The sequence below is a fragment of the Neofelis nebulosa genome, chromosome 5 (assembly GCF_028018385.1).
Source record: "Neofelis nebulosa isolate mNeoNeb1 chromosome 5, mNeoNeb1.pri, whole genome shotgun sequence".
NCBI classification, from domain to species: domain Eukaryota; kingdom Metazoa; phylum Chordata; class Mammalia; order Carnivora; family Felidae; genus Neofelis; species Neofelis nebulosa.
Window position 1 is genome coordinate 110,203,537 of NC_080786.1, and position 27,444 is coordinate 110,230,980.

The window sequence follows — 27,444 nt, forward strand, 5'->3', positions numbered from 1 at the left end:
GAAACATCCAGAAAACATATTACATGGAGTTAATGGATGGTAGACACTAGAATACCTTCTAACACTTAGGGATTTTCAAAGGTATGCCTTAGCAGGATTTTCTACAGCACAAGACAGGCAATACTTTGGCAGTGGAGAGGGAGGATTTGGAATAAGTCTTTTCCAACCCCAGATATTATAATGCTATAGAACTATGTGCTAAGTTAGGAAGACTCCACTAAGTAATAGTTTTGAAACTCCCTTTACTTTGGCCAACAATCTGGAAAAGAGCAACAATCATAATATCTGTCTCTTCTTTTACATTAAAAAACAAAACAAAAAAACCCAGCGACAATTAAGCAGAATAGAAAATAAGAACACTATTGAGTTTGACAAATTTATTGGTATTTTAGTAAAGACATTCATCTCAGTCGTTTCTCTCCCATCTTGACCTTAGGCTAATATTTGAGTCAAGAAAAGAATATGTAGGAGAGGGATGTTATTTTAACATAAACAGTAAAATGGACAAAAGTGGAAAGTTTGCCTACATTAAAGCAAGTTAAATTCATGTATCTTGATATAATTAAATCATGTAAGAACTAATAGTTCTATATACATTTCCATTGTTTTACTTGGGGCTTACTCTAAACTTAAATGCAAATGAACAAGTGTTAGGAATATATACAGGCTGCTTCTCTGGAGTTATTACTTATTAAAAGAGCTTGGCGAGTAGTTCCCACCAATAAAATAGTCTGAAGCTGCCTCCAAATTAAACATTGCAGGAATTTTCAATTTTTGTTTCTTTTATCTGTGACTAGGTTTTTAAACATGTGTTTAACTATCACATTAAAAAAGAATTCATATACAAAAATTAAAAAAAAAAACCTACAATACACAGATCTAACAACGTATATGTGGTCAAAGATTCCATAAAATATGTTTAAAGATGCATTTTCTTTTTATCTTCAGTACCTAAAATGTGCTTTTGAGAGGCCATTGGTTAATATGTATACACTCAAATAAACCACAGTACTGTCCTAAAATAAAGAATTCTTGTATTAAGTTCAAATCAAATTTGCTTTCACAAGTTAGTAACTTAAATTAAGCTTTAACAAAGTTACAGAAAGTGCATCTTTCTCATTTTCATCTTCATACAATGTTGTCTTTTTGGTGTTTCTACTTTTTAAAAAATAAAAACAGCCACATATTTAAGTATTATGTACATTTAAATTTTTGGTGGTGGTTTGTATTTTAAAAGAAACAGCTTCCTTATGATTTGCCTCAAGATCTGGTGGAAATGCTTGCAACTAACTAGTAACAAAAACGAAGAGAAGCACATTCAAAATACTGATTTACTTTGGTAGCAAATGGTCTTTGAAGACTAATGAAGGTAGACAAGACCCGTTAAGGTGAAGTGGGCTATTTCAAATACTCAACAATTTACATAAAATTAAAAAAAAATTTTTTTTTCAAGAGCTAAGCATCTGTACCAACTGATAGTAATGCAATACCTAGTTTTTGATGACTTGAAACGAAACAAATGCCCATTAGGAAAAAAAAAAAGGCTGTATTTTAATTTTATCTAATGTACTCTCAGTCAATAGTCCAGTAACATTTTCCTCCCAATACAATACTCCCTCTCTATAAGGCTGTTCCTGGGAGCCAAACACTTCAGTGTAATAAGGGAGTTAAGAGTAATTGCTTGCAGTTTAAATAGACAATAGCTTTTTGCGTCCCTCTTAATGTGCTAATAATTGCGTCTAAAAAAATATGCAATTCTTAGAAAGGTACCATTTCTGATTTTTTTATTATCTGTAACCTTTGGAAACTAATCACATGAAACTACAAAATTAGCAAATGTCTTGAAATCTGTATATAAAACATAAATTACCTCTAATTTCAAACTCTCATTTATTAGTGTACCACTCAATCTTTAAAAAAAAAAAAAAGGCGGCTCCAAAGATAGTCTTATACCATTCTTTAAAAAAGGAAACTGTTCCTTTTAACTTTACACCCACCCCACACCCAATTTCAAAACACATCATTTAATTGTCTTGGTCATGGACATTTCCAAGATGAGATTTTATATTTCGCTCCCATAGCTTCTGGTTATCAGAAAAACCATGCTTTCCTTTATTGAAGGAGTTTGGTCCTGCTGATGTTGGTGTATCCCTGTGTTAAAAGACAGGAAATTTATTTTAAAAGTTATATAAGGCCTTTCAAAACATATTTGTTTAGTACCTATTATGAACACAAGCTGAACATCAGAAATCCCTACACAATTAAAAAAAAATACTTTCTATAAGACCCATTCCTAAAATTTCAGATTCAGTAGGTCTGAAGAGGGACCAAGCAAATTTGTAGTTTTAACAAACATGTAAGGTACTTTTGACACATAGCTAAGGGTGGCAACCGTGACAGTTTTTAAAACTGTTGCTTGAAACCCACTAACAGGGTCATAAAATCAACTGATGGCTTGCCATCAGCATCTATAAAAAATGAAATCGAAGAAAAACATGAAGATGTATTACATATAAAAGGGTTCAGTGCCACTGTGGACTTGTGTCATATTTACTTCAATTTTATGTTTTACATGTTTTAAAATGTGTGTGTGTGTGTGTGTACACACACACACACACATACAAACTGGGTATTTAGACTGGGTTCAACAGTAAGTCTAAAGTCTTACTTTGGGTCCCCATATGAAAGGAAGGTACTCCTTTTCTCTTACCAGAAGGGAAAATAACATCACTGACAGCTCACAGAATTGTTTTGCCCGAATATTTAAGAAAAGTTGGAACACTAAAAGATCATTCTCTACAATCTTTATAAAAAAGCACATACCTTCCAATATTCTTCATCCTCATCTTTGCTTCTGGAGGCATTTCCTCTGGTTCACTCTGGAGGGGAAAAAAAGCAGAGATGACTCATTACAGGTTTATTAAAATTCACTTGCTAACTCATAATACTAAATTTGTATCTAAGCCTTTTAGCATTTTCAATACTGTAAATCTTTGTAAAAGGAAAAAATTATTTATCTTAACTACATTTTAAAAAGAAACACAGCTTTAAGTGTTGATTTTGCAGAAAGAAAAAAATCTGGAAAAACTTGGTATTCTAGAACCAAAACCATTTGCTTACTATGCTACACATACACATTGTGCTAAATTCTTTAATATGCACCATCTTTAGGGGTGCCTGGGTGGCTCAGTCGGTTAAGCATCCGACTTTGGCTCAGGTCATGATCTTCACGGTTGATGAGTGTCAGCCCTGCATCGGGCTCTGTGCTGACAGCTCAGAGCCTGGAGCCTGCTTCTGATTCTGTGTCTCCCTCTCTCTGCCCCACCTCTGCTTGCGCTCTGTCTTTGTCTCTCAAAAATGAATACATGTTAAAAAAATTAAAGTTAATATGCACTATCTTTAATTTTTTTTTTTTTTTTTTTGAGAGAGAGGAAGGAAGGGGCAGAGGCAGAGAGAGACAGAGACATAGACTCTGAAGCAAGTTCCAGGTTCTGAGCTGTCAGCACAGAACCCACTTCAGATCCTGTCTCCCTTTTTTCTCTGCACCTCCCCTGCTTGAGCTCTCTCAAAAATAAACATTAAAATAAAATAAAACCCTAATCACATCCTAAAATAATACAAAACAAACCCGTCCCCCAAACAAATAAACCCTAACAAATCTTATCATCACTTGCATTTTATTTATTTATTTGAGAGAAAAAGAGTGAAAACTCGCAAGTAGGGGAGAGGGGGCAGAGGGAGGGAGAGAGAATCTCAAGCAGGGTCCACACTCAGCTTGGAGCCCAAGGCCCTGGGATTAGGACCTGAGCTGAAATCAAAACAGTTGGCTGCTCAGGGCACCTGGGTGGCTCAGTCAGCTGAGTGGCCAGCTTCTGCTCAGGTCCTGATCTCACTGTTTCTGAGTTTGAGCCCCATGTCTGGCTCTGTGCTGACAGTTCAGAGCTTGAAGCCTGCTTCGGATTCTGTGTCTCCCTCTCCATCTGCCCCTCCCCCACTTGTGCACCCAAGCATGTGCTCTCTCTCTCTCAAAAACAAATAAATATTTTAAAAATTAAAAAAAAAAATTTGGCTGCTCAACTGGCTGAACATTTGCATTTTAAAGTTGAGGTAGAGGCGCCTGGGTGGCTCAGTCGGTTAAGCATCCGACTTTGGCTCAGGTCATGATCTCACAGTCCGTGAGTTCGAGCCCCGCGTCAGGCTCCGTGCTGACAGCTCAGAGCCTGGAGCCTGCTTCAGATTCTGTGTCTCCCTCTCTCTCTGACCCTCCTCCGTTCATGCTGTGTCTCTGTCTCAAAAATAAATAAACATTAAAAAAAATTAAAAAAAAAAAAAAAAGTATAAAGTTGAGGTAAACAAGGTTAGTTTGTCCAAAGTCACAAAGCTAATAAATAGCAAAAGAGGTGGACGCCAAAGCAAAGAATCTTATTAACTTTATGGTATTGTTCCTTCTAAAAACGTCTCCTTCACTATAAAGATATCTCGAAAATCTTGAAAGTTCATTCATTAGTACTTACATAAATGTTGAAAAGATATATGGTAAGTTAAATTTCTTTTTTTTTTTTAAGTTTATTTATTTTTGAGAGAGTGAGCGTGCACAAGCAAGCGGATAAGGGGCAAAGAGAGGGAGAGAGACAGAATGCCAAGCAGGCTCTGCATTGTCAGTACGGAGCCTGATGCAGGGCTCGAACTCACAAACCGTGAGATCATGACCTGAGCCTAAGTCAGAGGCTTAACTGACTGGTAAGTCAAATAAATGTTGCTGCTGAGCTAAATATTCTTTTTTTTTTAAAGTAGGCTCCAAGTCCAACATGGGCTTGAACTCATGACCCAGGATGAAGAGTCACATGCACATCCTACTGACTGAGACACACAGGTGACCCCCAAACCCCTTTTAGGTAAGCTCCAACAACCCTCAGATCAACAGTCATGCGCGCTTACCTACTACTGAGTCAGCCAGGCACCTCTAAATATTTTTTTTAAAAGAGTGTTTTCAAGATCTAGTCTAAAGGGGTTTCTACTGGTCAAACCTGGGGCAAGCATTATAGCTTACTGAATAAAGAATGGATGAGCCTACACTTACATAAATAAGGGGAAGTTCTTCCTTCTAGTAAGAGACAATAAATATACAAGAGATAAAACAAGAAGAAAAATCATAATTGATTCTGGTAGGAATCCCTCAATGGATGTTAACACTCACGAGAATGTTTTTATTATTACTATTTTCTTAAATGTTTATTTTTGAGAGAAAGAGCACAAGCAGGGGAGCAGCAGAGACAGCAGAGAGCCCGTTTCATGAGATCATGACCTGAGCTGAAGTCAGAGGTTTAACTGACTGATCCACCCAGGTGCCTTGTATTTTTTTTTTAATTACAGATTTTATTTTTAAGTAATCTCTACACCCAACTTGGGGCTCAAATATAAACCCCAAGATCAAGAGTTGCAAGCTCTACCAACTGAACCAGCCAGATGCCCCCCCATATAATCTTTAATTACAAAAGGTAAAACAATAATCTGAAAAGCAGAAGGGTGCCCGGGTGGCTCAGTTGGTTAAGCTACCGACTTTGGCTAAGGTTGTGATCTTGTGGTTCGTGAGTTCGAGGCCGGCGTCGGGCTTTGTGCTGACAGCTTGGAGCCTGGAGCCGGCTTTGGATTCTGTGTCTCCCTCTCTTTCTGCCCCTCCCCTGCTAATGCTCAAAGAAAAATAAACATTAAAAAATTTTTTTTTGAAAAGCAGAGGAATCTGGCAGACATCACTTTAACCAAAAGATCAAAGTTAACACCATCAGTAATGGGACATATTGACAACATGTGCACCCTGATTATGATGCATTAAGAACTTGGCATAGCTTCTGTGGTACTCCTGCCAAAGTAAGTAATGTGAATCTAATCATAAGGAAACATCACACAAATTCAAACGAAGGAAAACTTTACAAAATAACTGGCCTGGACTCTTCAAAAATGTTAATGCCATGGAACAGAGGCCAAGGAATTGTCCAAATTAAAGGAGACTAAAAAGGTAACAATGAAAAATATATTTTTAAAATTTAAAATTAATTAAATGGATGCCCTCTTTGTCAAATATATTTTAGGCCCAGATATATATCCCGTGTTACTTATGTTCTGCAGAAAAAGGAAAAACCAGATGATTTTAGATACACACATTCTTTTATCTAAGAGACAAGTTAAAATTAATATCCTTTACCATCATTAACTTGTTAATTTCTCCATTTGCCAAACAGGAATATAACTACATCGCATGATTCATAGGAATATATGGAGGATAAAATAAAGTTATATGGAAAGACCCAAAATTGTTAGGCATTCAAAAAAAGCCATTACTATCATGTAGGTGTTTACCATTTCCAGCCTCTCTTTTCACACACACTGTTCCCTTTTTCGTATATTGTCCTTCTCTCATACATTCTGTACATAGCAAAAAGCTACCTAATCTCTCAAGAATGTTAGAGATAACAGAAAACATGGGATATTATTTTTTAGGTTTTTTTTTTTAACGTTTCATTATTTACTTTAGAGAGAGACAGAGTGTGGGTAGGGGAGGGACAGAAAGAGAGGTAGACATAGAATCTAGAGCAGGCTCCAGGCTCTGAGCTGTCTGCATAGACATTTCCACAGAATCCTACAACTCTGACAAGTAGTTTAAAAATGTATGATTTAAACTGACCTTTCATTTTACAACTGAAAAACGAAGGCTCCAAAAAGGTAAAGTGATTTATTTCACAGGCTTTCTACTAGTTAGTAACTGGACAAGACAGGAGAAGAATCCAGGTCTTCCCACTGCCAGTTCAGTGCTGGCATCTAGTTACTTGGTCTCTCTTCCTTCCTTGAATTTCCATTATCACTTCATATCTTTGTATACTTTTGAGTTTCATTTTGTACTATTTTATGCCCTATGAGACTGAGTTCCTGGAGGGACATGTCTGAATTATCTTTGCAATCTCACTGTGCCTAGCATATAGAAATTACTCAGGGGCGCCTGGATGGCTCAGTTGATTGGGCAACCAACTTCAGCTCAGGTCATGATCTCACGGTTTGTAGGTTTGAGCCCTGCGTCGGGCTTTGTGCTGACAGCTCGGAGCCTGGAGTCTGCTTCAGATTCTGTGTCTCCCTCTCTCTCTGCCCCTCCCCAGCTCATGCTCACTTGCTCTCTCTCTCTCTCTCTCCCAAAAATAAATAAACATTAAAAAAAGTTGCTCAAGTGTGTGCAATGAGTTAAGTGCAAAGAATCCAGAGATAACCACAGCAATTCTTTACCTACTGATCTGGGCTCTAATCATTCCATACTTATCCTTGCCCAAACGTCTACAGAAATCTCCAGTCCAGACAAATACAGCTGCTAGTATTTATGACTTGTCTTAGCTTATAAAAGTATTCTTTGGTTTGTCAAAACCCTGCCTAATGTTTTAGTATCCAATTCTTACTTCTTCTCTTTTATGTTCTTCCCAATTATTTCAGCCCACACTGTGCTCCTCTGAATGTGTAATTCTTCTCCATATTGTTTTTGAGAGCAATTACTCATGTACCCTGTTAACAGTTAATTGTTATACAATGGGGTCACATCTTAAGAGGGGGTTAGGTTTCTGAAGTCAGAGACCAAAGAAAAAAAATGAGTCAAAATGATGCTTTAAATTCCATATGTTATTCATAAGCACAAGAAGAGAGGAACACTGTGAGAGGCATGAAAGAACTAAGACTGTCTAAGAGAATAGCAGATAAGCAACTCGTGCTCACTTTGGAACACATGCTTAATGAACAGAACTTCTAGCAGAATCACCTGCACTATTAGCTATTCCTCATGGGAGAAAACACTATAGCTGTCTTTTGTAAGCTGAATGAATGCATGATGCCTGAACACTGAAGACTCCCAACTATAAAATTATTAAAGGCAGCAGCATTAAATCTGTCTTTTCCTGGATCCTACATATTTCCTAGCACATATATATGATATATATATCAACATATATATCAAGCATTTGTTGATTTGATTCTTAAGGTCATTGCCCCCAAAGGCAGTTATATTTTAAATAATCCTACAACCACATAAATAGAAATATCCAGATTTTGCAGGCATCACAAAAAATTTATTCAGAATTACAAAGAAAATGCAACCTACAACCTGCCACTAACTTCATTAAAGAACTGGTTCAAGTAAAATAAACAAAACTAGGGATCAACTTACATCTTCATCTTCATTAAAAGCTGCTGCTACTGAAAGAGTTTTTGGAGCAAGAGTTGGAACAGTTTCTTTAGGCTTCTGAAGAAGAAACACATTAAGAAGTATCACATAATGTTTACACAGGCTTGTTTAATGATACAAATAATTTATCTTCAGATTCAATTTTATGTTTTCATAGAAACATACTAAGGAACTCAGAACAAACTTTAAAGAACTTCATTTTCTCTTTTTACAAATGTGGTTATCAATGGGTAGCTTTAATTTTATTAACGATATGTCCATTTGTTTTCATCCTGTAAAAGATTTTCTAGTCAGGATCTGTAATTTAATATCATTTAGCTAAGGGATACCTGGTAAAGGTAAAGGGAAATGATTAGTAGTACTTGCCCACAGTGGCCAAGAATGAACTGCAGTGTGACTTAAGAACATAAAAGACACCAAGACTCCTCTCCCTACTAGTGTTCTGCCCTGTAGCCTGTAAATAAGTTTCTCTTCTATCCAACCTAAGTTTTTGAGGTAAACTGCCCTATCATCATCCTCTCACCATCAATCTGGTCTTCAACCCACTGCAATCAGGCTTCCTCCCTGATTCTCCCATGGCTCCTCACTCACCTAGAATCAGGTGACCTTGATTCTGTAGGGTCACCAATGACTGGTGTGCTGCTTTTGACTCTAATCACCAGCTCCTTTTTGAAAACACTCCTAACTTGAATTCTCTGACACTGCTTTTTATAGGCTATTCTAATTCTCTGACCTTTTGTTCTTTGTTTCCTCCTGTTCCCCCCTTAAATAACACATACCCAAGATTCTGTTCTTAGTGACCTTTCCTTCTCTGTACTTCCCTGGTCAACTCCATTCACTCCCATGGTTTTAACTACCAAATCTTAAATGTCTACCCCCAAATAGAATGTCACATGCCTACTGGAGCTCCACTTAAGAGCTCCGATGGGTACTTTAGTTTGACAGTGTTCTAAGTACCCAAGCCAGAAATCCTTTTCTTCAACTTGCACTCTACCATAAAGTCCTGTAGATTAAATATTTAATAGACTTACGTCTCCCTCTGCCTTCCCATCAACTACCATACTATGGACACCTAAGGCCCTTTAGCATTACTTGCCTGAACTACTGTTAGAAATACCACCCCCTACTCTCAATTTTCTCCTCTATAATGGCACTAAAGTGATATTTCTAAAATGCACATCTGTTTAAGGGTTAAGCTTCCTTACAACAGTTTCATAGCTCCACTAGAACTTAAAGAATAAAACCAAACTATGCAAGTCCTTTATGATTTGGTTCTATGGTCTCATTTAGGGGGCTTTTCATCCCTACATTTGCATATCAATTTCCAACTACAAACATTTTCCTGAATGTACCATGTGGCTTCACATCTAAACTACTTTTGTATGAAATTCTTTTTATCCGAGATGCCCTTTGCCTCCTGTCTATACAGTTAAGGCCAACTCAAGCATCGCTTCATCAGTGAAATCTTCTCTGATCTCCTGAAACAAAATGAACCACGCTTTCTTTTTATAACACAAACACTTTTGTCAATAATGCTTGCTTTTGAAGGAATAAAAACCATTAATTTGGAGATTATGCATAAAGACTCTAGAAATACCCTTTACTCTTTTAAAGATGTCAGGTATTTGATGTTGTACATACACATATGACACAAGTATATGCTAATCAACTATCTTTTCATATCATATAATAAAAGCAATAGTTTCAACTATTTTTTTGTATCTTACATCCCACCTCCCTAAGACAACTGTGGTTATACTATAGTTTATTTTATGAAAACAAGTTTTTGTTTTCCAAAGATTAAGAAGGTTTTACTGAGTAGACTTTCTCAAACAAAACCCTCCCTTCTAAAATGAGGAGGAATTACTACATCATGTCAATGATTTAGAAAAAGTAGGGATTTGCATATCTAATTTAGGGGTGTGTTGAACCACAGCAGAATCTATTATGGAGAGGAATATCTATATTAAAGTGTGTCTGAGAATACATGTTGAATGACTATCAGAAAAACACAAATACTTATGCAGTTAGGTCTATGCAACTTTATAAAAAAAAAAACGTATTAAACAAAAAGAAATCAGCTCAAATAGGAAGAATAGTCATGAAGTAATGAAGTTATAAGCAGAATGTCTTTTGTTTGGAATGAATTTTTTAAAGGAATAACAACATAGGGTAGGAGTAGGGGTCCTGAGAAATGGTAGCTCTTCTAAAACTGTAAGTATAACTCAAACACATTGACTCTAGTAGGAACTTGATCCATATCATATTTTTAAGATCTTGGAATGAACATCATACACAGAATAAAGCTGTGTGCACCTGGCAAATAAGCATTAATTTTCACAGAACAGACATGAATAAACAACTCAAAAGTAGTAATCCCAGTAATTTTAGGATTATTCTCCTTACACAAGAATGTGACTATTTTCTAAAGCCAACAGTGTACACTATTTAAGTAACATTTTTTTCTGAAAGACCTATGTGGTTGAAGCATATGAAATTGTCACTTTTGTAGGTCAAAATTAGTCAAATATCAAAACTTCATAATGAGCTTCAATCTATGGTTTCAAAACTTTCCAGATACTCCACAGTTAATTATTAACTTAAGGTTTATATTTAAAACAAGGGACCAAAAGTTGATCTGTCATTGGATATATAGAACTCAATGTCCATTTGTAGCTCCAAAGTAAAGTGACCAGGAAGCTCTTCTTATCAAGCAGTATCTCACTAGTACTTATTTCTAGAAATATTATTTTTAATATTACTGGAATTGAAAAATAAGGGAAAAAAATGAAATTCTTTCTGAAAATGTTTTTCGGAGGTTTTACTCAACTGAGAAAAATTCTAAGCTGTTACTTTATAAATCATATATTCCCTATAATAGTTGCTCCTTCTCATACTCCAAACCTTTTTGAAAAAGTTTTACTGAGTTATAATTTATCCATATTGTTCTTGAATATAGAGCTAATAACTTCTTAAATACTTAACATGTAAGTTCATGTACCAAAGTACCTTTTTACACTCAATTTACCATAACCCCATAAAAGCAGGTTTCCAAAACAAATTCTTAAGCCCCATTATGCACACCATATAGATCAAATAACAACTCACACTTGATCCAAGTTTGATGGATATGGCCGAGGCTTTCTTTGTCGTCTGACTACCTATGGCAAATCCAAACTTGGAGATCTTTGTAGGCTTTGTTGGGAGGTCTGCAGCTTCTTCTTCAGCTGATCGCTTCTCAGCGCTGCGACTGGAACTTTCCCCTCCATTACTGGAAGAAACAGTCTTAGTTTTCACAGGTTTTTCTGCTTCTTCTTCAGGTCCTGGTGAAGTCGAAACAACTTACCAAGATGAGCTATTTTTACTGAGCAGATTGATGGGAGCAGCAACCTCAAAAAGCATCGTTATAAGGAAGATACCTCTGCAGGTGTCACCTACTGACCCAACAGTCTCTTCCACTGTGTTAGAGTGTACAGCAGGAACTGAGATTGTGTGGCAGTAGAAGAGGGTCCCATGAATTAACTAGCATAAAATACAGAGCAATTTAAAATTATAAACGTAGAGTTCATATAATGTAAGACCCTTCAACTAAACACTATTATAGAAGTTATCTAATAATCTAATTATTTGTGGAATTTTGCTTTTTAGAAATTAAGGCCTGTAGGTTCTTCTACACAAACTAGCTTGTGAATATTAGTCCACATCACAGGAAAACACATTTGACTAATAAATTCTAACATTCTTCAATTATGTACTACTAGTTACACAAAGTACCTAGCTATGAATGGTCCATTATTACCTGAACTACAGTGCTAATACAGCGTGGAGTAATTTTCTTGAGTGATGTGTGCCTCATGTACCTCTCACACGATTTTTAGAGTTGAAAAGGAAACTCAAGGAAGCCTTCAAGTCATCCCCTCTAATGTAACTTAATTCTACTTTGAAAGCTTGGTTATCATCTGTTTTAACGATCATACTTAGGTTCATACACTACTTTTTATAATGAAAGAAAGATGAAGTAATTATAATTTCAAATAGTAGAAGCCATACATATGTAGACTAGGAATGTAAGAGAGCTTTCAATGATTTGGCTTGAGTCTGTATTAATCAATGAATGGTAACAGTAAGTTTTTATTTTGAGTATCTTTGGTCCTTTGCACAAGAAGGCTACTTAATATATTGGAATGTAAGATAGAAGAAGTTTGGTTGATTATTAAAAATTTTATTTTCTTGCCCCAATTCACCCTAGAGAATGTTTTCTGTTACACTAGTTTATGAAGACAAGATGCTCTAAGCAATATCCCTGACAACTGTTAAGAAAACAGGACATTTCTAGAATGGGGGGAAAGCGGGAAATCAAACACAGATAGATGGACAAGTAATATTAAAAAATCCAGAGACTATATATCTTAATCCATATATTTCTGGAATGATGAGGTCTCTAAATTAATAAGCACTTTGGACAGAACATTTGATTTCGTTTATAGGAAAGACAACAGGAACTCTATCCCCTTTGGACAGCGGTGAAAGTTATAATAAAAATGTTGAGGAGGAATTAAGCAGCATTAGGTTTTGGGATTTCCCCAGGAGACAAAGATAGCACTGGAATGGTTGCTGGAGGTGCCAGTCACTTATTTAGATATGAAATTACAAAAGGACCTGAAGAATGTAAGATTAATATTCAATAGTTGAAATACAGAAATAAATGTAGAATTTCTTAAAAATAAGACAGTATTATGCCAACATTAGTTTATAACTAAAAGCAGTGTTCTAAATTTCATTCTGCATTGTTTATAGTTTTGATCAATTATGAATTATACTATAGAACCTAAACAATAATAACTATTTCTTTGTGACTGACAGCTAAAATTGAAAACTCAGTCTCTACGTATGGGAACACATATAAACATATAGAAAATGCACTGGGTTTACAAAAAGAAACTATATATATTAAGGCACAAATTTTGTGCAAACACAAACTCTAGAAAACATCAAATAGCATAAAGAACATTTAGTCTTGACTGTGGTATAAACAACTCTGCTTTTGAACTGTGACCCAAGAACTATACATAATTACTCAAGATCTCCAGTTCTTTAAAAAAACCTATCTTTTCTTAATTCTAGGTCTCCTTTTACCCACAAATTCTGGAACAAAGAATCTAGAAAAACGATAGCATAAATATGAAACAAAATGAAAAACATAAATCTTACTATAAAATTAGTACAATTAAGTGTGATAACTGGCTGAACTCGTATGTGATAATATATGAAACAATACTATCTGTCCAATCCCATGATGCTATAGGGAAGATTTCTATAGACACTGCTGTAGAAAAGGTAGCATGAACGGGGAAGTTGGGAAAACTACCATTAATTAGGTAACCAACTGGCAGCAACTCAATTTTATTTTTATCTGCCCTCTTGACACCTTAAGAGGCACACTATTAAGACCACCCACATTTCAGGTCCACACTGAAGATGAAACATGCTATGTCTAGTAGGTCATTTCTAAACACGACTGATTCCAGATCCAGCAATTATTTTTGGACATAGTAAATAACTCTTTGGCCTTGCTCTTCTCAAGAAGCTTTTTTTTTTTTTTTAAACAACTGTAAATACTCAACAACTTTAGAAAACATCCGCTCTTCAGCAAAGGGATGGGGGAAAGGGAGTGAAGGAAAGTAGGTATATTATTAGTACTTATTACTTAGCCTTAAATGGCTCAATGTTATCACATGGCTTGGAGCTGCTATTTTCTCTTTAGGTAATCTAATAATTACGTAGTAAAATACACAAAACATTTAGGAAATACAGCAAATGGAAACAGCAATGAAAACAGAAAAATGTGACAGACAAATCCATATTATCAATGAGACTGTTGTCACAGTTTCTACAAATCTATAGTTCATCAGAAGAGAAAATTATTTCAACCTAATTTGAGCTTTGAAATATTCCATTAAATATCAACACTAATTTCAAGGTCCATTAAAGTGTTTATCTTTAAATACAACATGTTCTGCACTTTAGCATTTGGGAGCTTTTAATCAAGAACTCCTGTTTTCAATTTATTTAATGAGATTGCTGAATTTTGGAAAGTGAAAAAAATTTTAGATGGCCATAGTTTGGCAATGTGAAAATTTTAGCAATATGACTTACATTTTTGTTCTTTGTTTTTAATAGGGATTTAAAATTCTCTTTATTTCCTATTCATTGAATCTCGCTACACATCCCTCATTAAAAGTAGTTCAACGTTGGAACTTTTAGATTCTGAGGGAGAAGCAAGAGTCATCTGTCAGAATATCCATGCTGCAGAGAATGTGACTTTTATTTTATTTATTTTTTAATGCTTTTAAAAAAAATGTTTATTTTTAAGAGAGAGAGAGGGAGAGAGAAGAGAGAGAGTGCAGGGGAGGGAAAGAGAGAGAGAGGGAGCTAGAGGATCACTGACAGTAGAGAGCCAGATGGGGGCTCCAACTCAAGAACCCCAAGATCATGACCCTGAGCCAAAGTAGGACACTTAACTGAGCCACCTAGGCACCCCTATTTATTTTTAAGTTTATTTATCTTGAGAGAGAGAGAGAGAGAGAGAGAGAGAGAGAGAGAGAAAATGAGAGTAAGCTCAGGGGAGGGGCAGAAAGAGAGAATTCCAAGCAGGCTCTGCACCGCACCGTCAGTGCAGGCCTGAACTCAGGGACTGCGCAAGATCATGACCTGAACCACAAGATCATGACCTGAATCGAAACAAAGAATTAGACGCTTAACCTACTGAGCCACCCAGGCGCCCGGCAATTTACATTTTAAAGAATATGTGCTCAGTTTTTTAAAAATAAGAAAATCACAAAACAATTTACAGCAAAATATAAATGCATAAAATTATATAAAAGTACTAGATTCTTTATCAAGGATTATTTTAATAAAAGGGATTTTGAGTTTGTATTCATTCCGATCAAACAAAGTATGTAGATTAATGTGAAATCAAATTATACATGGTACTAGCACATTTTTTCTTTTCCACTGAATAGTTGGAAAGGAGGGCTTTGGCTAATTTTGAAAAAAAAATTAGCTAATAAAGTTTTAACTCCATAAGGGTATATTCTTCATGATCCATCTGTATTTTGGTAGCTTCTTCATTTGATAAAAGAGTACACAGCTACCTCTCCAAAAGGACTGACAAGCAGTTTAAATGAGAACATATTCAAGACCCTCCTAGTGGCTGGTATAATAAATGTCAATTTCATTCAAGTAGTTCTTAGATAACCTGAAACAGCATGAGGTGGCCATGATTATGATATGGACAGCTTTTCTAAATTTTCTATTTCAAGGAGCTACAAAAATTTAGCCAAAGGAGAAAAAAAATCTGCCCAAAGCCTTATTCCCTCGCCGCCCCCCCTTCTTTAAAGTGAGAGCAAGCTCAAGTAAGTAGCTTTTCTTACTGACATAAATTCATTCATAACTTATAAGAAAATACACTTCCAACTTACTGGACTGTTCAAAAGGAACTAAAAATCAGAATATTCTCTAGGTAAGTCCCTAAGATAAGCTTGATAGTGTTTGAAAATAGTGACCACTTGCCATAAAATTAGCAATTCAGCAACATACACAGTGATAAGTGTTTTAGCTATGATTCCTCTGTATAAATTCATTAAAAATACCTGACATTCAAAAATGGTTTATATGCAACAGCACCATTTTCTCGTAAAGGCAGGCAAATCCAAGACAAATTATGATGAAGTTATTAAGGGATATTATTCTAAATCACCAAGGATACCATAAAATTTTTGATATCAATCACCCAAGATAATTTTATACCACCACCACACACACAAAAATATGCTAAAATAAAAACATCAATGTTCATGCTATACAGCTAATTATCCCTAACTGAAAGGGTGGTGGATAAATTACACAGTGGAGTTATGTTGACACTTAAAGTACATTTTGGCAACACAGTAAACACATCTCCCATACTCTCAAGACACTTAAAAAGCTATCTTACAAAATTAAAAGATAGTCTAAAAGCCAGGTAAAATTCTTTAGGTCACAGATCTTTGTTTTTCCTCAAACTACTAATTTTTAACGTAATTTTACTCAATAATTTCCAAGATAATTTTTGAGGGGGGAAAAAATCCCTAACGAGGTAGTACTAGATGGTTTAAACGGCTGTTTTTTATTCCCAAGGCAATTCACATTAAACATCATGTTAATAAGGTCCTAGTAACTGCTTTCATATGCTAATAATCTGTATTTTCTTTATATACTTCAGGGATAAGACTTAAGGAAGTCAGAATAGAGAGTAATACTTAAAACGTTCTCAAGACATTATGATCACCTCCCACGTGTTAAGTTACTTGCCTTGTTACGACAAAGGGGGATGGGCGGGCGCCTGGAAAGATGTTTCTTTCCCTTCATGCACAAGGCCCAAATTTATAAGAGTAGAGGGTACAGAATGAAGACAACTGTAATCCGAGTTCACATCGTAACAAAATACAGGAAAAGTCACACTAGCCTATTAAGCCACCTAAATATCTGTCAGCAGTTAGCTGGCAAGAACCTGAGAAAAAGCAAACACTTAGAAGAAAGGCAACCAAACCCTAACCCTAAGACCCCGCATCTTAAACCAGCGGGCAGGCAATGGTATTCTTTCCCTCCATCTCCTCGACCCATCCCCATTACAGGGTCGGTATTCAGCTTGGAAATGAAAGAGAAAAGGCCGGGGTCGTACACCACCTCAGCGAAAAGGGAGAAGCAAACTAACTCCTAGGTGTAACTTAGAGGCCAGCACCATTGGAAACTCGGCCTGTGGCCAGTGCCTGCGGCCACCGCTCGGTGACTCTTCCTGTGTGTGTGCGCGTGTTTTGTGTGATGTGCGTCTCCGGTGTGGCGGTAGCGGCTCCTGCACTGCCGCTCCTGGTCCCACCCCGAGTTCGATACCCCTCTCTGGTACCCATCTCCCTTCTCATTGGAAGCAGAGCCTCCGCTGGGGCCAGCAGGTGACCAACAGTGGTCGGCTCTCCCCCGGCAAGGAGGCGATGTGGGCCCGGATCCCAGCGGGCCGCGCCGGGCGTGCCCGGGTCTCGTCTGGGCCCAGCACCTGGCCGGGTGAGCGCCAGATCCGTCCATTTTCGTCCCCATCCTATTCCCCCCACCCCGGGGCGCTCAAAGAAAGGCCCAGAGCATCCCACGCAGCCCGCGACGCTGGGGTTGTGTTCACCTCCGGCGGCTCCAGCTCGCTGCGGCTTCTCAGGCTTCTCCTCTCCCGCCTTCCCGTCCGCCATTTTCCCCGCCGCGGCCTCCGCTGCAGCCACGCCAAGGACGTCACGGCCCCGCCCAGCAACCATTGAGTTTCGGAGCCAGCCTGCGAGGCTGCAGCCTAGAGCGGCCCTGGAAAGTAAAAAGATGCCGTTTTGGAAACGGAAGTGAATGTAACGTCATCCACAAGCGGCCTCTGAAGGGAGAGCGGGGAATGTTGTGCTGTGTCTGTGGAGCTCTGGTTGGTGGCTTGACTAGAGGTTGCTTAGGTTTTCATGGCCCAGAGAAGTGAGGGAGCACCACTCCGGAAACGTTGGTGGAGTTTTGTAAGGTTTTTTGCGGACTAGGGTGTGGCTACAGCTGAAGCGATCAGGCTGTATTCATTCTGGTCTTGCTGGACCACCTGTGCCTTAAAAAAAAAAAAAAAAAAAAAAGAGGGCCGTGGAGTGCCTGGCTGGCTCAGAAGAACCCGCGACTCTTGATCTCCGGGTTGTGAGTTTGAGCACCAAGTTGAGTGTAGAGATAAATAAATAAAACTAAAAAAGTGGGGTGGGGGTGGGGTGCATTAAAAAAAAAATCGACGTTTATCGAGCGCCCTCTTGTGTCAGACACTGTCTTGTTTAATCCCCACGACAGTCCATTGTGGTATTCTCTAATGAGCTATGAGAGTTGAGGCCAAAGAGTTATTTGTCTGAGGTCACATAGCCAAGTGAAAAAACTACATTTTCTACAGGTCGCAATTTTCCTATCATGAGAAATTACCTCTTTCAGTTAAAATTGCAGTAATTTCCCCCTTATTTAGAAACCTTTAATGGATCCCTAGGGTTTTTAAAATGAAGTCCCACGTGTTATATTGGGCCCCAGCCTAACTTTTTAGCCTCATCTTCCCTTTCTCTCTGTATTTATACTACCCTCTTGCCAAATGGGGTCAATTCCTTGTCTAGGGAACTCACTGGAGTTTGTGGGTTTGCCCTACATTAAAAAGTGAGTGTTTCAGAAAGTAGTCTTAAGGAGTCAGAATTTGGGTTTGAATCCCGGTTCTGCCCTTTCCTGGCTGAGTAAACCTTGAGGGTTTCTTACTATCTACAGACATATGTTTTCTTTATAAAAAGAAATAATAATTGTACCTCATCAAAGAGTGCTCATGGGGATCAGATGAGATAATTTCTATATACCACTTTGGTCACTTTATATTTCCCTCAAGTATGTGTTAAAAAAATGTCTCCATAGATGGCTTAAAAGTTGTTTGCCAACAGACAATTAAAAGAAAATTTGGTGGGGGGGGGGGGAGCTCCTGCGTGGCTTAGTCAGTTAAGCATCTGACTTAGGCTCAGGTCATGATCTTGCGGTTTGTGAGTTGGAGCCCATATCAGGCTCTCCACTGTCAGCATGGAGCCTGCTTTGGATCCTCTGTGTGCTCTCTCTGCCCCTCCCCTGCTGGTTCTCTCTCTCTCACTCAAAATAAATAAATAAACTTAAAAAAATATTTTTGTTCACAGCTCTTTGTATTGCATGTTTCATATGCTAAAAAAATTTAAAAAAAAGTTTTTAGTGTAGTTCACATACAATGTTACATTAGGTGCAAGTGTACAACATAGTATTTGACAAGTCTCCACACTAGGCTATGCTTGCTGCAAGTGTAGCTACCATCTGTCACCATACTATGCTATTACAAGTAGCTTCAGCTACTTGTACCTTGAACTCTCAGGTTTTTGCACTCAAAGTTCTCTTCACTTGTTACTCCCTTCGTGTCTGCTCTTTTTTTAAAGTTTTTTTTTGACGTTTATTTATTTTTGAGACAGAGAGAGACAGAGCATGAACAGGGGAGGGGCAGAGAGAGAGAGGGAGACACAGAATCTGAAACAGGCTCCAGGCTCTGAGCGGTCAGCACAGAGCCCAACGCGGGGCTCGAACTCACGGACCTTGAGATCATGACCTGAGCTGAAGTCGGACGCTTAACCAACCAAGCCACCCAGGCGCCCCCATGTCTGCTCTTCAAGTGTGCTTTGAATATTTGCTTGAAGGATATGGCTTAGGTACTAAACTGGGTAACATAATAGGGATAATAGTTAACAAGTAAAGACTTTTTTTCATTTTTAAAAATATTTATTTTGAGAGTAAATGTGTGTGCAAGTGGGGGAGGGGCAGACAGGGAGAGACAGAATCCCAAGCAGGCTCCATGCTGTCAGCAGAACCTGATGCAGGGCTAGAACTCATGAACCATGAGATCATGGCCCGAACCAAAGTCGAGTCAGATGCTTAACTGAGCCACCCAGGTTCCCCAAGACTTTCTTTTAAAACTTTTAATTATTAAAATCTGGGAAGTTGATAGCATGTTTGAAGAGAGCACAAGGAGAGAGCTAGAAATGGTTATTACATGAAAATATCTAATAGGTAAGAAGAGATAATTAGAATATAGGCAACAAAAATTACCTTCAAAGTGGAAGAATACTATAAATTATTGGGTGTTTGAGATAGAGAAAAGCCACCTAGTGACTGGGAAATAAGATCATTTAGTTTGGAGAAATTGAAGCAGTGTCTGGGGTTCTGTTAAGTTCCAAACTCCAAAACATTTGGAAAATTAAAATTGTATTGAGTTTAAACTGTGGATGAGTTTGCCATTGTGATTTATCCGCATAAGAGAGGAGTCTTAGAAATTAGTTACTGCTTAGCTATTTGGAAGGAATTTATTTTATTAAAAATTTTTTAATGTTTATTTTTGAGAGAGAGAGAGAGAGCGCGTGCGTGTGCATGAGTGGGGGAGGGGCAGAGAGAGAGGGAGACACAGAATCCGAAGCCGGGTCCAGGCTCTGAGCTGTCAGCACGGAGCCTGATGCAGGGCTCGAACTCACGGACTGCGAGACCATGACCTGAGCCAAAGTCGGATGCTCAACCGACTGAGCCAGCCAGGTGCCCCGGAATTAATTTTTTTAATTCTAGTGTTACCCAGTGAAATACCTTAGCGTACTATTACACAGGAAGAAATAAAATGTACTCCTCAAAAGGACAAATAACTTGCATATACTAGTATTAGAAATTCCATACATTTCGAAGGTAGTCTAAACTAGATAGTTAATATTTTACTTAGCATTTATGGGCCAGACACCATATTAAATGTTTTATGAGTCAAGAACTATTTATCTCTTTTTCATATATGAGGAGAACTGAAATTTCAAGAGATTAAGCAATTTAGGTAACATCAGAGCCTCGGGTGAAGCTGAAACCCAGGGAGTATGTCTGGGACTTGGGAGATCAGTAAGGCACGCTAGGAGCCTTGTTTGTCTCACTCTAGGTGCCAGTCCTGCTAGGCAATCCTAACCCCTTGTTCTGAACCACTATGATATTTTATCTCCATTGTGTCTCAAATGGCTCAGGTATTAGCATTTTGCCACTTAGCTGCGTCTAACGGTTGAAATTCATTCATATCACACTTGCTCTTCGTTTACACATCACTTTCTCAACGCCTTTCCTGATCCCACTCACAAGCTTAAGTTAGGCATCCATTATTTTTCCATTTGCACTTCATACTCTCTTATTATAGAGGGTATAATTTATAAGTTGAAGCCTAGGACTTTAACTTTTTTTTAATGTTTATTATTGAGAGACAGACACAGAGCGTGAGCAGGGGAGGGGTAGAGAGGGGGAGACACAGAATCTGAAGTAGGCTCCAGGCTCTGAGCTGTCAGCACAGAGCCTGACGCGGGGCTCAAATTCACAAACTGCGAGATCATGACCTGAGCCGAAGTCGGTCGCTTAACCAACTGAGCCACCCAGGCGCCCCTGAAGCCTAGGACTTTAAAGTCAAACAGATGTTTTGAATTCTGAGACTACACTTAAAGGCTGAATTTCGAGTAAATTTTTATCTGTAAAAAAGGTACTATTAAACAAGCTACAAGTACTGTAACACTTAAGTTACAGTACCTACAACTTAAATTATTCATGTAAACTGCATTTTGTTTGGCAGAGTAGATACTTAGAAGTATTTGGTAAAAGATTAGTTGCTTTAAGAAATGTATTGGACAGCATATCTCATGTTAATTTCTAGTTCAGAAACTAGGTACAAATAGTTGGCCATCCATCTCTATTTCATGTTTTCAAAAAATTTAATGGTGCAGGTAGCCTACAATGAACATTTCCTAAAGTTTTAGGGAATAAGTACACATTTTCTCAAGTATATTAGGACTTAGTAGGTAGCAAGAGGCAGAAACCCAGCGTTAAACTGGCTTAGGCAAAAAAGTGGGATCTATTAGATGGGTTATTGCATGAAGATTTCAACAACCAGTAAATACTAAAGGTAAACCTATAGCTGGATCTCAGGGATGATTGGGAACAATGATTTAAACAGCTCCAAAAATTGGTCTTATTTTTATATGCAAGCTTCACTGTCTCCTACTATAGCCTGTCTTCCTTCATGGAAAGGAAGGCCACCATCAATTCCAGAGCTTCCCATCTGTCAAGAGTTCACAATCAGATAGTGACACAGGTTATCTTAGTTCTCAAACCCAAAAATACTAGAAAAGTGTTCTGATTGGCCTATCTTAAAGTCAGATCCCCATCTCTAAGTTTGAGTGAGGTGTCTCCTTTGGGATATTCAGCTGTGGCCAGGACAAGGTCTGTAAAAGTATGGCAGCTTCCATTCAAATCACATGGTTGGAGAAAAGGAAGTTTTTCCCAAGAAGGGAAAGCTAGCTATACACTAATAGGGAAGTGCTGTATGTAACATTTATCAAATAAATTTTTTTTTTCTAAGAGAATAAGAAATGAATTTTGTTCCCTCACGTTTTTCATAACATAGCCAAATCCCATGACATTCCAAGGAAGGTCTTAAACTTTTGTTTAACGAAGATTCAGTTAAACATACTTTAGTCCCTATGACATGCCAGGCACTGTACCAAATGTTACTTTAATAAGTGAAACATCACCTGAAGTTTAAAATCTTTTCTGTATCAATTTTTGATGACAGGGTAGCTGTTGACATGGCTCAAAGAACATCTAAGAAGGAAAATGGAGTCTAAGACTCAAAAGTATTCATAAAAAAGCCACAGACATGGTACAATTGTTTTACTGTACTCAACAAACTTGGATGATTCTTTTTACTTTCAAAAGTTATTAAGTTTATGATAAACGGTATTTCCAAAGTCTTGTGGAAATTTAATTGGGCAAAAAGACACACACTTCAGTTTATTTGGAAAGACAACCTTTACATTTTTTTCTTAATGTTTTATTTGGTTTTGAGAGAGCCTGAGAGAGAGGGAGACAGAATCTGAAGCGGGTTCCAGGCTCCGAGCTATCAGCACAGACCCTGATGCAGGGCTCAAACTCATGAACCATGAGATCATGACCTGAGCTGAAGTTGGAAGCTTAACCAAGTGAGCCACCTAGGTGCCCCTGGAATGACAACCTTTAAAAGAACAAATGAATTCCATTTAGGAAGAAATAGACCAGTAGAATTGTATTTCTACTCCATATGCTTTCCCCCCCCAATTTTATTGAGAAATAATTGACATAAATCACAATAAGAGTTTAAGGCATACAGCATCATGGTTTGATTTACACATACTGTGACCACTTATTTTTTAAGTTATCAAATATTCTCATTCAAGCCACCTTTTCTGTGTGTGTATATTTAGAGAGCCTTTTGGAAATGAATTAAAAGGTTTTGACTTCTTTAATCTGTTGACAAGCTCTTGAGAATGTCGAGAAATCTCCATAAAACCAGTATGTTTTCTCCTAGGAACAAACTTCAGAGCCTCTTCCCAACTACCAGTGTTTTTCAGACATAACAAAATACGCATCATCTGATCTAAGGTGAGATTTTTGGTACCAGTGTCCCACTGTAAATACCTATCTAATGGAAGGCATTCTGTTGCCAGGTTCAGCCGTTTTGCCTTGGCTAGGGATGTGCCTGTCTGCATAGCCTTATCAACAAAAGATCCCACTATATAAATCTTATCATGCTTGAAAGTTGTCATAACATTGGGAGAATCTGCAGTTAAATATATAATGCTATCCTTTGGGAATAAGTCTACATGAGACTTTTCTGTTGCTGTTAATAGCAATTTGTCCCATTTTTCTCCATAACGTTTAACTAACTCTTTATGATAAGCGCCTTCTACTTTAAGGTTGCAGAAATAAATATGGAAAGGATCAACATTTCTTCTGTTCCATCCTTCACTTTCTAAAAGTTGGGAAATAGTACTCTGAAGTTCCTTTGGTTTCATATAATTTTCATAATCCATGTCAAAAACCAAAGGTTGTCCAAACTGCATGGCCTGAATACCTTTCCAGCCCATGGCAATGTCCATATTCCTATCCCAAAGTCGTAGAAATAGAAAGTTTTGCTGTTTATCTTCCTTAGTGGTTTCCAGTAATTGGTCATTTTTGGCTTTTTCCTTTAATGCTGCTTTCATTTCCTTTTTTATTTGCTTGGCTTTTTTAATTTTTTCCTTAATATATAAATATTTTAAGTATTTTTTTTTTGATGATTTAGAAACACATCCCATAGCACTTTTGAGTTCTTCTTCACTGATTTGTTCTGGTACTTCTTTGCCAAACAATCTCCACATCTCAATTAACTCCCTGATGGCAACTAGAGGATCTTCATCCTTGCTGCTTGAGACTGCTGAAGCATCTTCTTCTTGCATGCTAGATTTCATTGTAATTTTCCACCCATCCAATCCCAGCTGTTCAGGAGGTGATGTACTCTCCTTCTTAGGATAGGACACAGTTGGTATTTTGGAAGACATAGATCTCTGCAGAATTGTTGAACATAAAACCCCTTTTTTCCTATGAATGGTAAATGGCACCAAAAATCTGCCAAAAGATCTTAAGGTGATACTACCACTCATTTTGAGGAAAACAGGCATGTAAGAAAACCCCTATAAAAAAAGCAAAATGTAGTAAAAAGTTAGATAAAGATCTTTAAAACCTCTCAACTAATTGTGCAAGTATAAATTTGAGACACCGAAATGCAACTGATTTTTGAAACACACAGTAAGCACAACTTTATTTGCTGTACCGTTAATTTTTCCTAGACTCCTATGGCCTAGAGCCTGTGATCACTCACCAGGCACAAAGTTTAAAGCTTATATGGAATCTTATTTTAAACATGAATTTCACTATTGCTTTAGGGAAAAGAATACCTTAAAGATCCCTTTCAGATTTGCAACTAGGAGCCCAGAATATCTGTATTACTGGATAACAACAAAGTTATGTACTACTGATACGGGTTAGATCATGAGCTGTTTCTTCTCCATTCTATACTAAGCCCCTAACAGATACAGGCCCAAACACAAGATCCTTAACATAAGCAACACACGAAGACAAGAAGATAAAAAGCAGAAAAGTTTTATAAAGGATGGCAACTAGTAAAAAGCACTTAGGAGCTGCTGTATCAATGCCCTCATATGTTTTCAAAACAGGAATATAGAGAGATCTACTGATTTAAAAACAAAACAAACCTCTTTTCTCCAGTTCAGAGTTTATTTTGTAGCAAATAATGTTATTGCCAAACAAAAATGTCCAAAATTAGGGCAAATATATATAAGCTCCACAATTTTATCCTCAAGGTGTGGACATACATCGAACAATGAAGATGCTTAAAAATGTGAAACTAGGGGGCACCTGGGTGGCTCAGTTGGTTAAGGGGCCAACTCTTGATTTCGGCTCAGGTCTGATCTAGTGTTTGGTTGGTGAGATCGAGCTCTGCTTCTGACTCTGTGCTGACAGCTCGGAGCTTGCTTGGGATTCTCTCTCCCCCTCTCCGTCTGCCCATGCATGCTCACTCTTGCTTGCTCTCTCTCTCTCTCAAAATAAAGAAATAAACTTAAAACATTGTGAAACTAGTATGAGATTTGAAGAAAAAAATCAACTTTTTACCAAATGCAGTTGAAATACTTGAAAAATTCCTTCTTCCCTTGGCTTCATTTAATGACTGCATGCTTTTGGGAGTGCCTCTCTAAACTGTGTCCTGATGCCCAGATGATGCCCCTCCCTTAAAAGCAGATGTGCCTCTGAATTTTTGTCCTTAGCCCCCCCCCCCCGTTTTTTTTTTGCAATCTAAAATTTTCTGTATGAGGTCTGATCTTCCTCCATGGCTTCAACCACCACGCATCAGAAGAAACACCTCAAATGCAACATATTAAAATAATCTCTCTCCCTTCCCTTTCCAATCTGCTTCTCCTTACACATGGTTTCAGGAAGGGACACTGCTATCCATCCATTTGCTTAAGCCAGAAACTGGAAGTCATTTTATTACCGTCCTCTCTCACACCCCCCATATCTAATCCATCTGAATTATATTCACTTTACTTTCTTTTTTTTAATGTTTATTGTTGAGAGGAGAGAAGGGGCAGAGAAAGAGGGAGACAATGAATCTGAAGCAGGCTCCAGGCTCCAAGCTGTCAGCAAAGAGTCTGAATCAGGGCTCGAATTCATGAACCTTGAGATCATGACCTGAGCCAAAAATTGGACACTTAATCAATTGAGCCATACAGGGGCCTCAATTCACTTTACTTTCTAAATACATCTTAAGCCATTCACTTCTCTTGAATCCCATTACCCTAACTGCATCCCCTAGCCTCCAGATTTGCTCTGCCTCATCTCTAAGCCATTTGAAGTTAGTGCAAATCTGATCAATGCACTTGTATCATCCCCAATGTGTATTTTTAAGCTCATTGCTGCCAGGTTAAATCCCAAACTTACAAACATGGCTTATAAAGTTTTCCACAAAATCATCCTTTGTTTACCTCTTCAGCTACATCTCTAGCTATACTTCACCTCAAACTTTAGACCAAGTATTCCTCCTAGTAGTTCTTACAGCACCCTGTACCTCTCTATCACAGTACTTGTAACACACTTTTGTAATTGCCTGGTTACTTATTTGCCTGACTAGACAGTAAAGTCTATCAGGACAAGGACTGTATTTATATTAAAATTGAACCCAACATTTGGCAGTTTATGGCTTACAGTAATCACTCAAGTATTTTTCAAATAGATATCCTGGACCAATGCTTTTCACATATAAAACATGTTGAGACACCTGTATTTTTAAAAATTTGTTTTAAATTTGAGAGACAGCAAGAGGAGAGGGACAGAGAGAGGGACAGAATCCCAAGCAGGCTCCACGCTGTCAGTGCAGAGCCCTATGGGGAACCCTAAGATCATGACCTGAGCTGACACCAAGAGCCCCAGGCTGAGCCCACTGAGCCACTCGGGTGCCCCCAACTAAAAAAAAAAAAAAAAAAAATTCGTTTTTTTTTTTTTTTTTTTTCAAGTAATCACCCAATGTAGGGCTCATATTCACGATCCCAAGATCAAGAGTCACATTTTCTTCGGATTTAGTCAGCCGGGCGCTCCATGTTTAGCCCCATTTAAAGAAGAAACAAGTTAGACTCCCTATTTCACCAGGAGTCCTCAATCCTGTTATGAAAACATTTCAAAAACAAAGGTCTTCTGAGTTTTGTCTTTATAATTGGTTAAGATTTTTTTAGGATATCATAGCAATGAAACCCAAATTTTAAAACAAATAAGGCAATCATTTTGGTAAACATTCCTTTTGTTCCAGGTATTGTACTGCTTATAGTTTATTAAATCGCTGGGCTTCCACTTATCTGTGGGCCTTAGCACGCATGCTGCACTACGTGTATCTTACAATGGTTTCCCGAGTTCTCCCACCGCAACACACACAACTAAGATAGGAAACATGCCCATACCAGGAATGCAGAAACAGTGGCTCCCGCTCGTGCAAACCGCGGAGACCTGGAGAGGACGCAGAACTCTGTAGTGAAGTGCTGAGCCCAAATACGTGCCTCACACGGAATTAAGCCCGTTGGTTCGTTTAGTTTCCGTCCCTTTCCGTTCCAGAAGCCGGAAATCCCGCCCCCTCTTCCTGGCGCTTCCCGATGACGTCCCGATACAAGGAGAAAGCCTTCTGGTCTGAAAAACAGCGCGGTCGGGAAGAAAGCTGGTAGCTGGCCTTG

At 37.9% G+C, this 27,444-nt stretch overlaps 2 protein-coding genes across 3 annotated transcripts; both read right to left on the reverse strand.

Annotated features, from left to right (window-relative positions):
- Window positions 1-362: 362 nt before the first annotated feature.
- PCNP (PEST proteolytic signal containing nuclear protein) lies at window positions 363-17,581 on the reverse strand. 2 transcript variants are annotated; one of them, XM_058731561.1, is made up of 5 exons: window positions 17,427-17,581; window positions 11,324-11,538; window positions 8,198-8,272; window positions 2,824-2,879; window positions 363-2,151 (listed from the first exon to the last, which is right to left on the reverse strand). In XM_058731561.1, the coding sequence occupies exons 1-5, from the start codon at window positions 17,551-17,553 to the stop codon at window positions 2,025-2,027; spliced, it is 600 nt and encodes a 199-aa protein (XP_058587544.1). In that variant the 5' UTR covers window positions 17,554-17,581; the 3' UTR covers window positions 363-2,024. The 2 variants fall into 2 exon arrangements, with proteins under 2 accessions (XP_058587544.1, XP_058587545.1); XM_058731562.1 differs by lacking the exon at window positions 17,427-17,581 and adding an exon at window positions 11,562-11,632 and having other exon boundaries at window positions 11,324-11,486.
- Window positions 17,582-22,914: 5,333 nt separating this feature from the next.
- TRMT10C (tRNA methyltransferase 10C, mitochondrial RNase P subunit) lies at window positions 22,915-27,322 on the reverse strand. The gene is made up of 2 exons (XM_058731560.1): window positions 27,178-27,322; window positions 22,915-24,342 (listed from the first exon to the last, which is right to left on the reverse strand). Exon 2 carries the CDS (start codon window positions 24,328-24,330, stop codon window positions 23,059-23,061), a length of 1,272 nt encoding a protein of 423 aa, XP_058587543.1. The 5' UTR covers window positions 24,331-24,342; window positions 27,178-27,322; the 3' UTR covers window positions 22,915-23,058.
- Window positions 27,323-27,444: the final 122 nt, after the last annotated feature.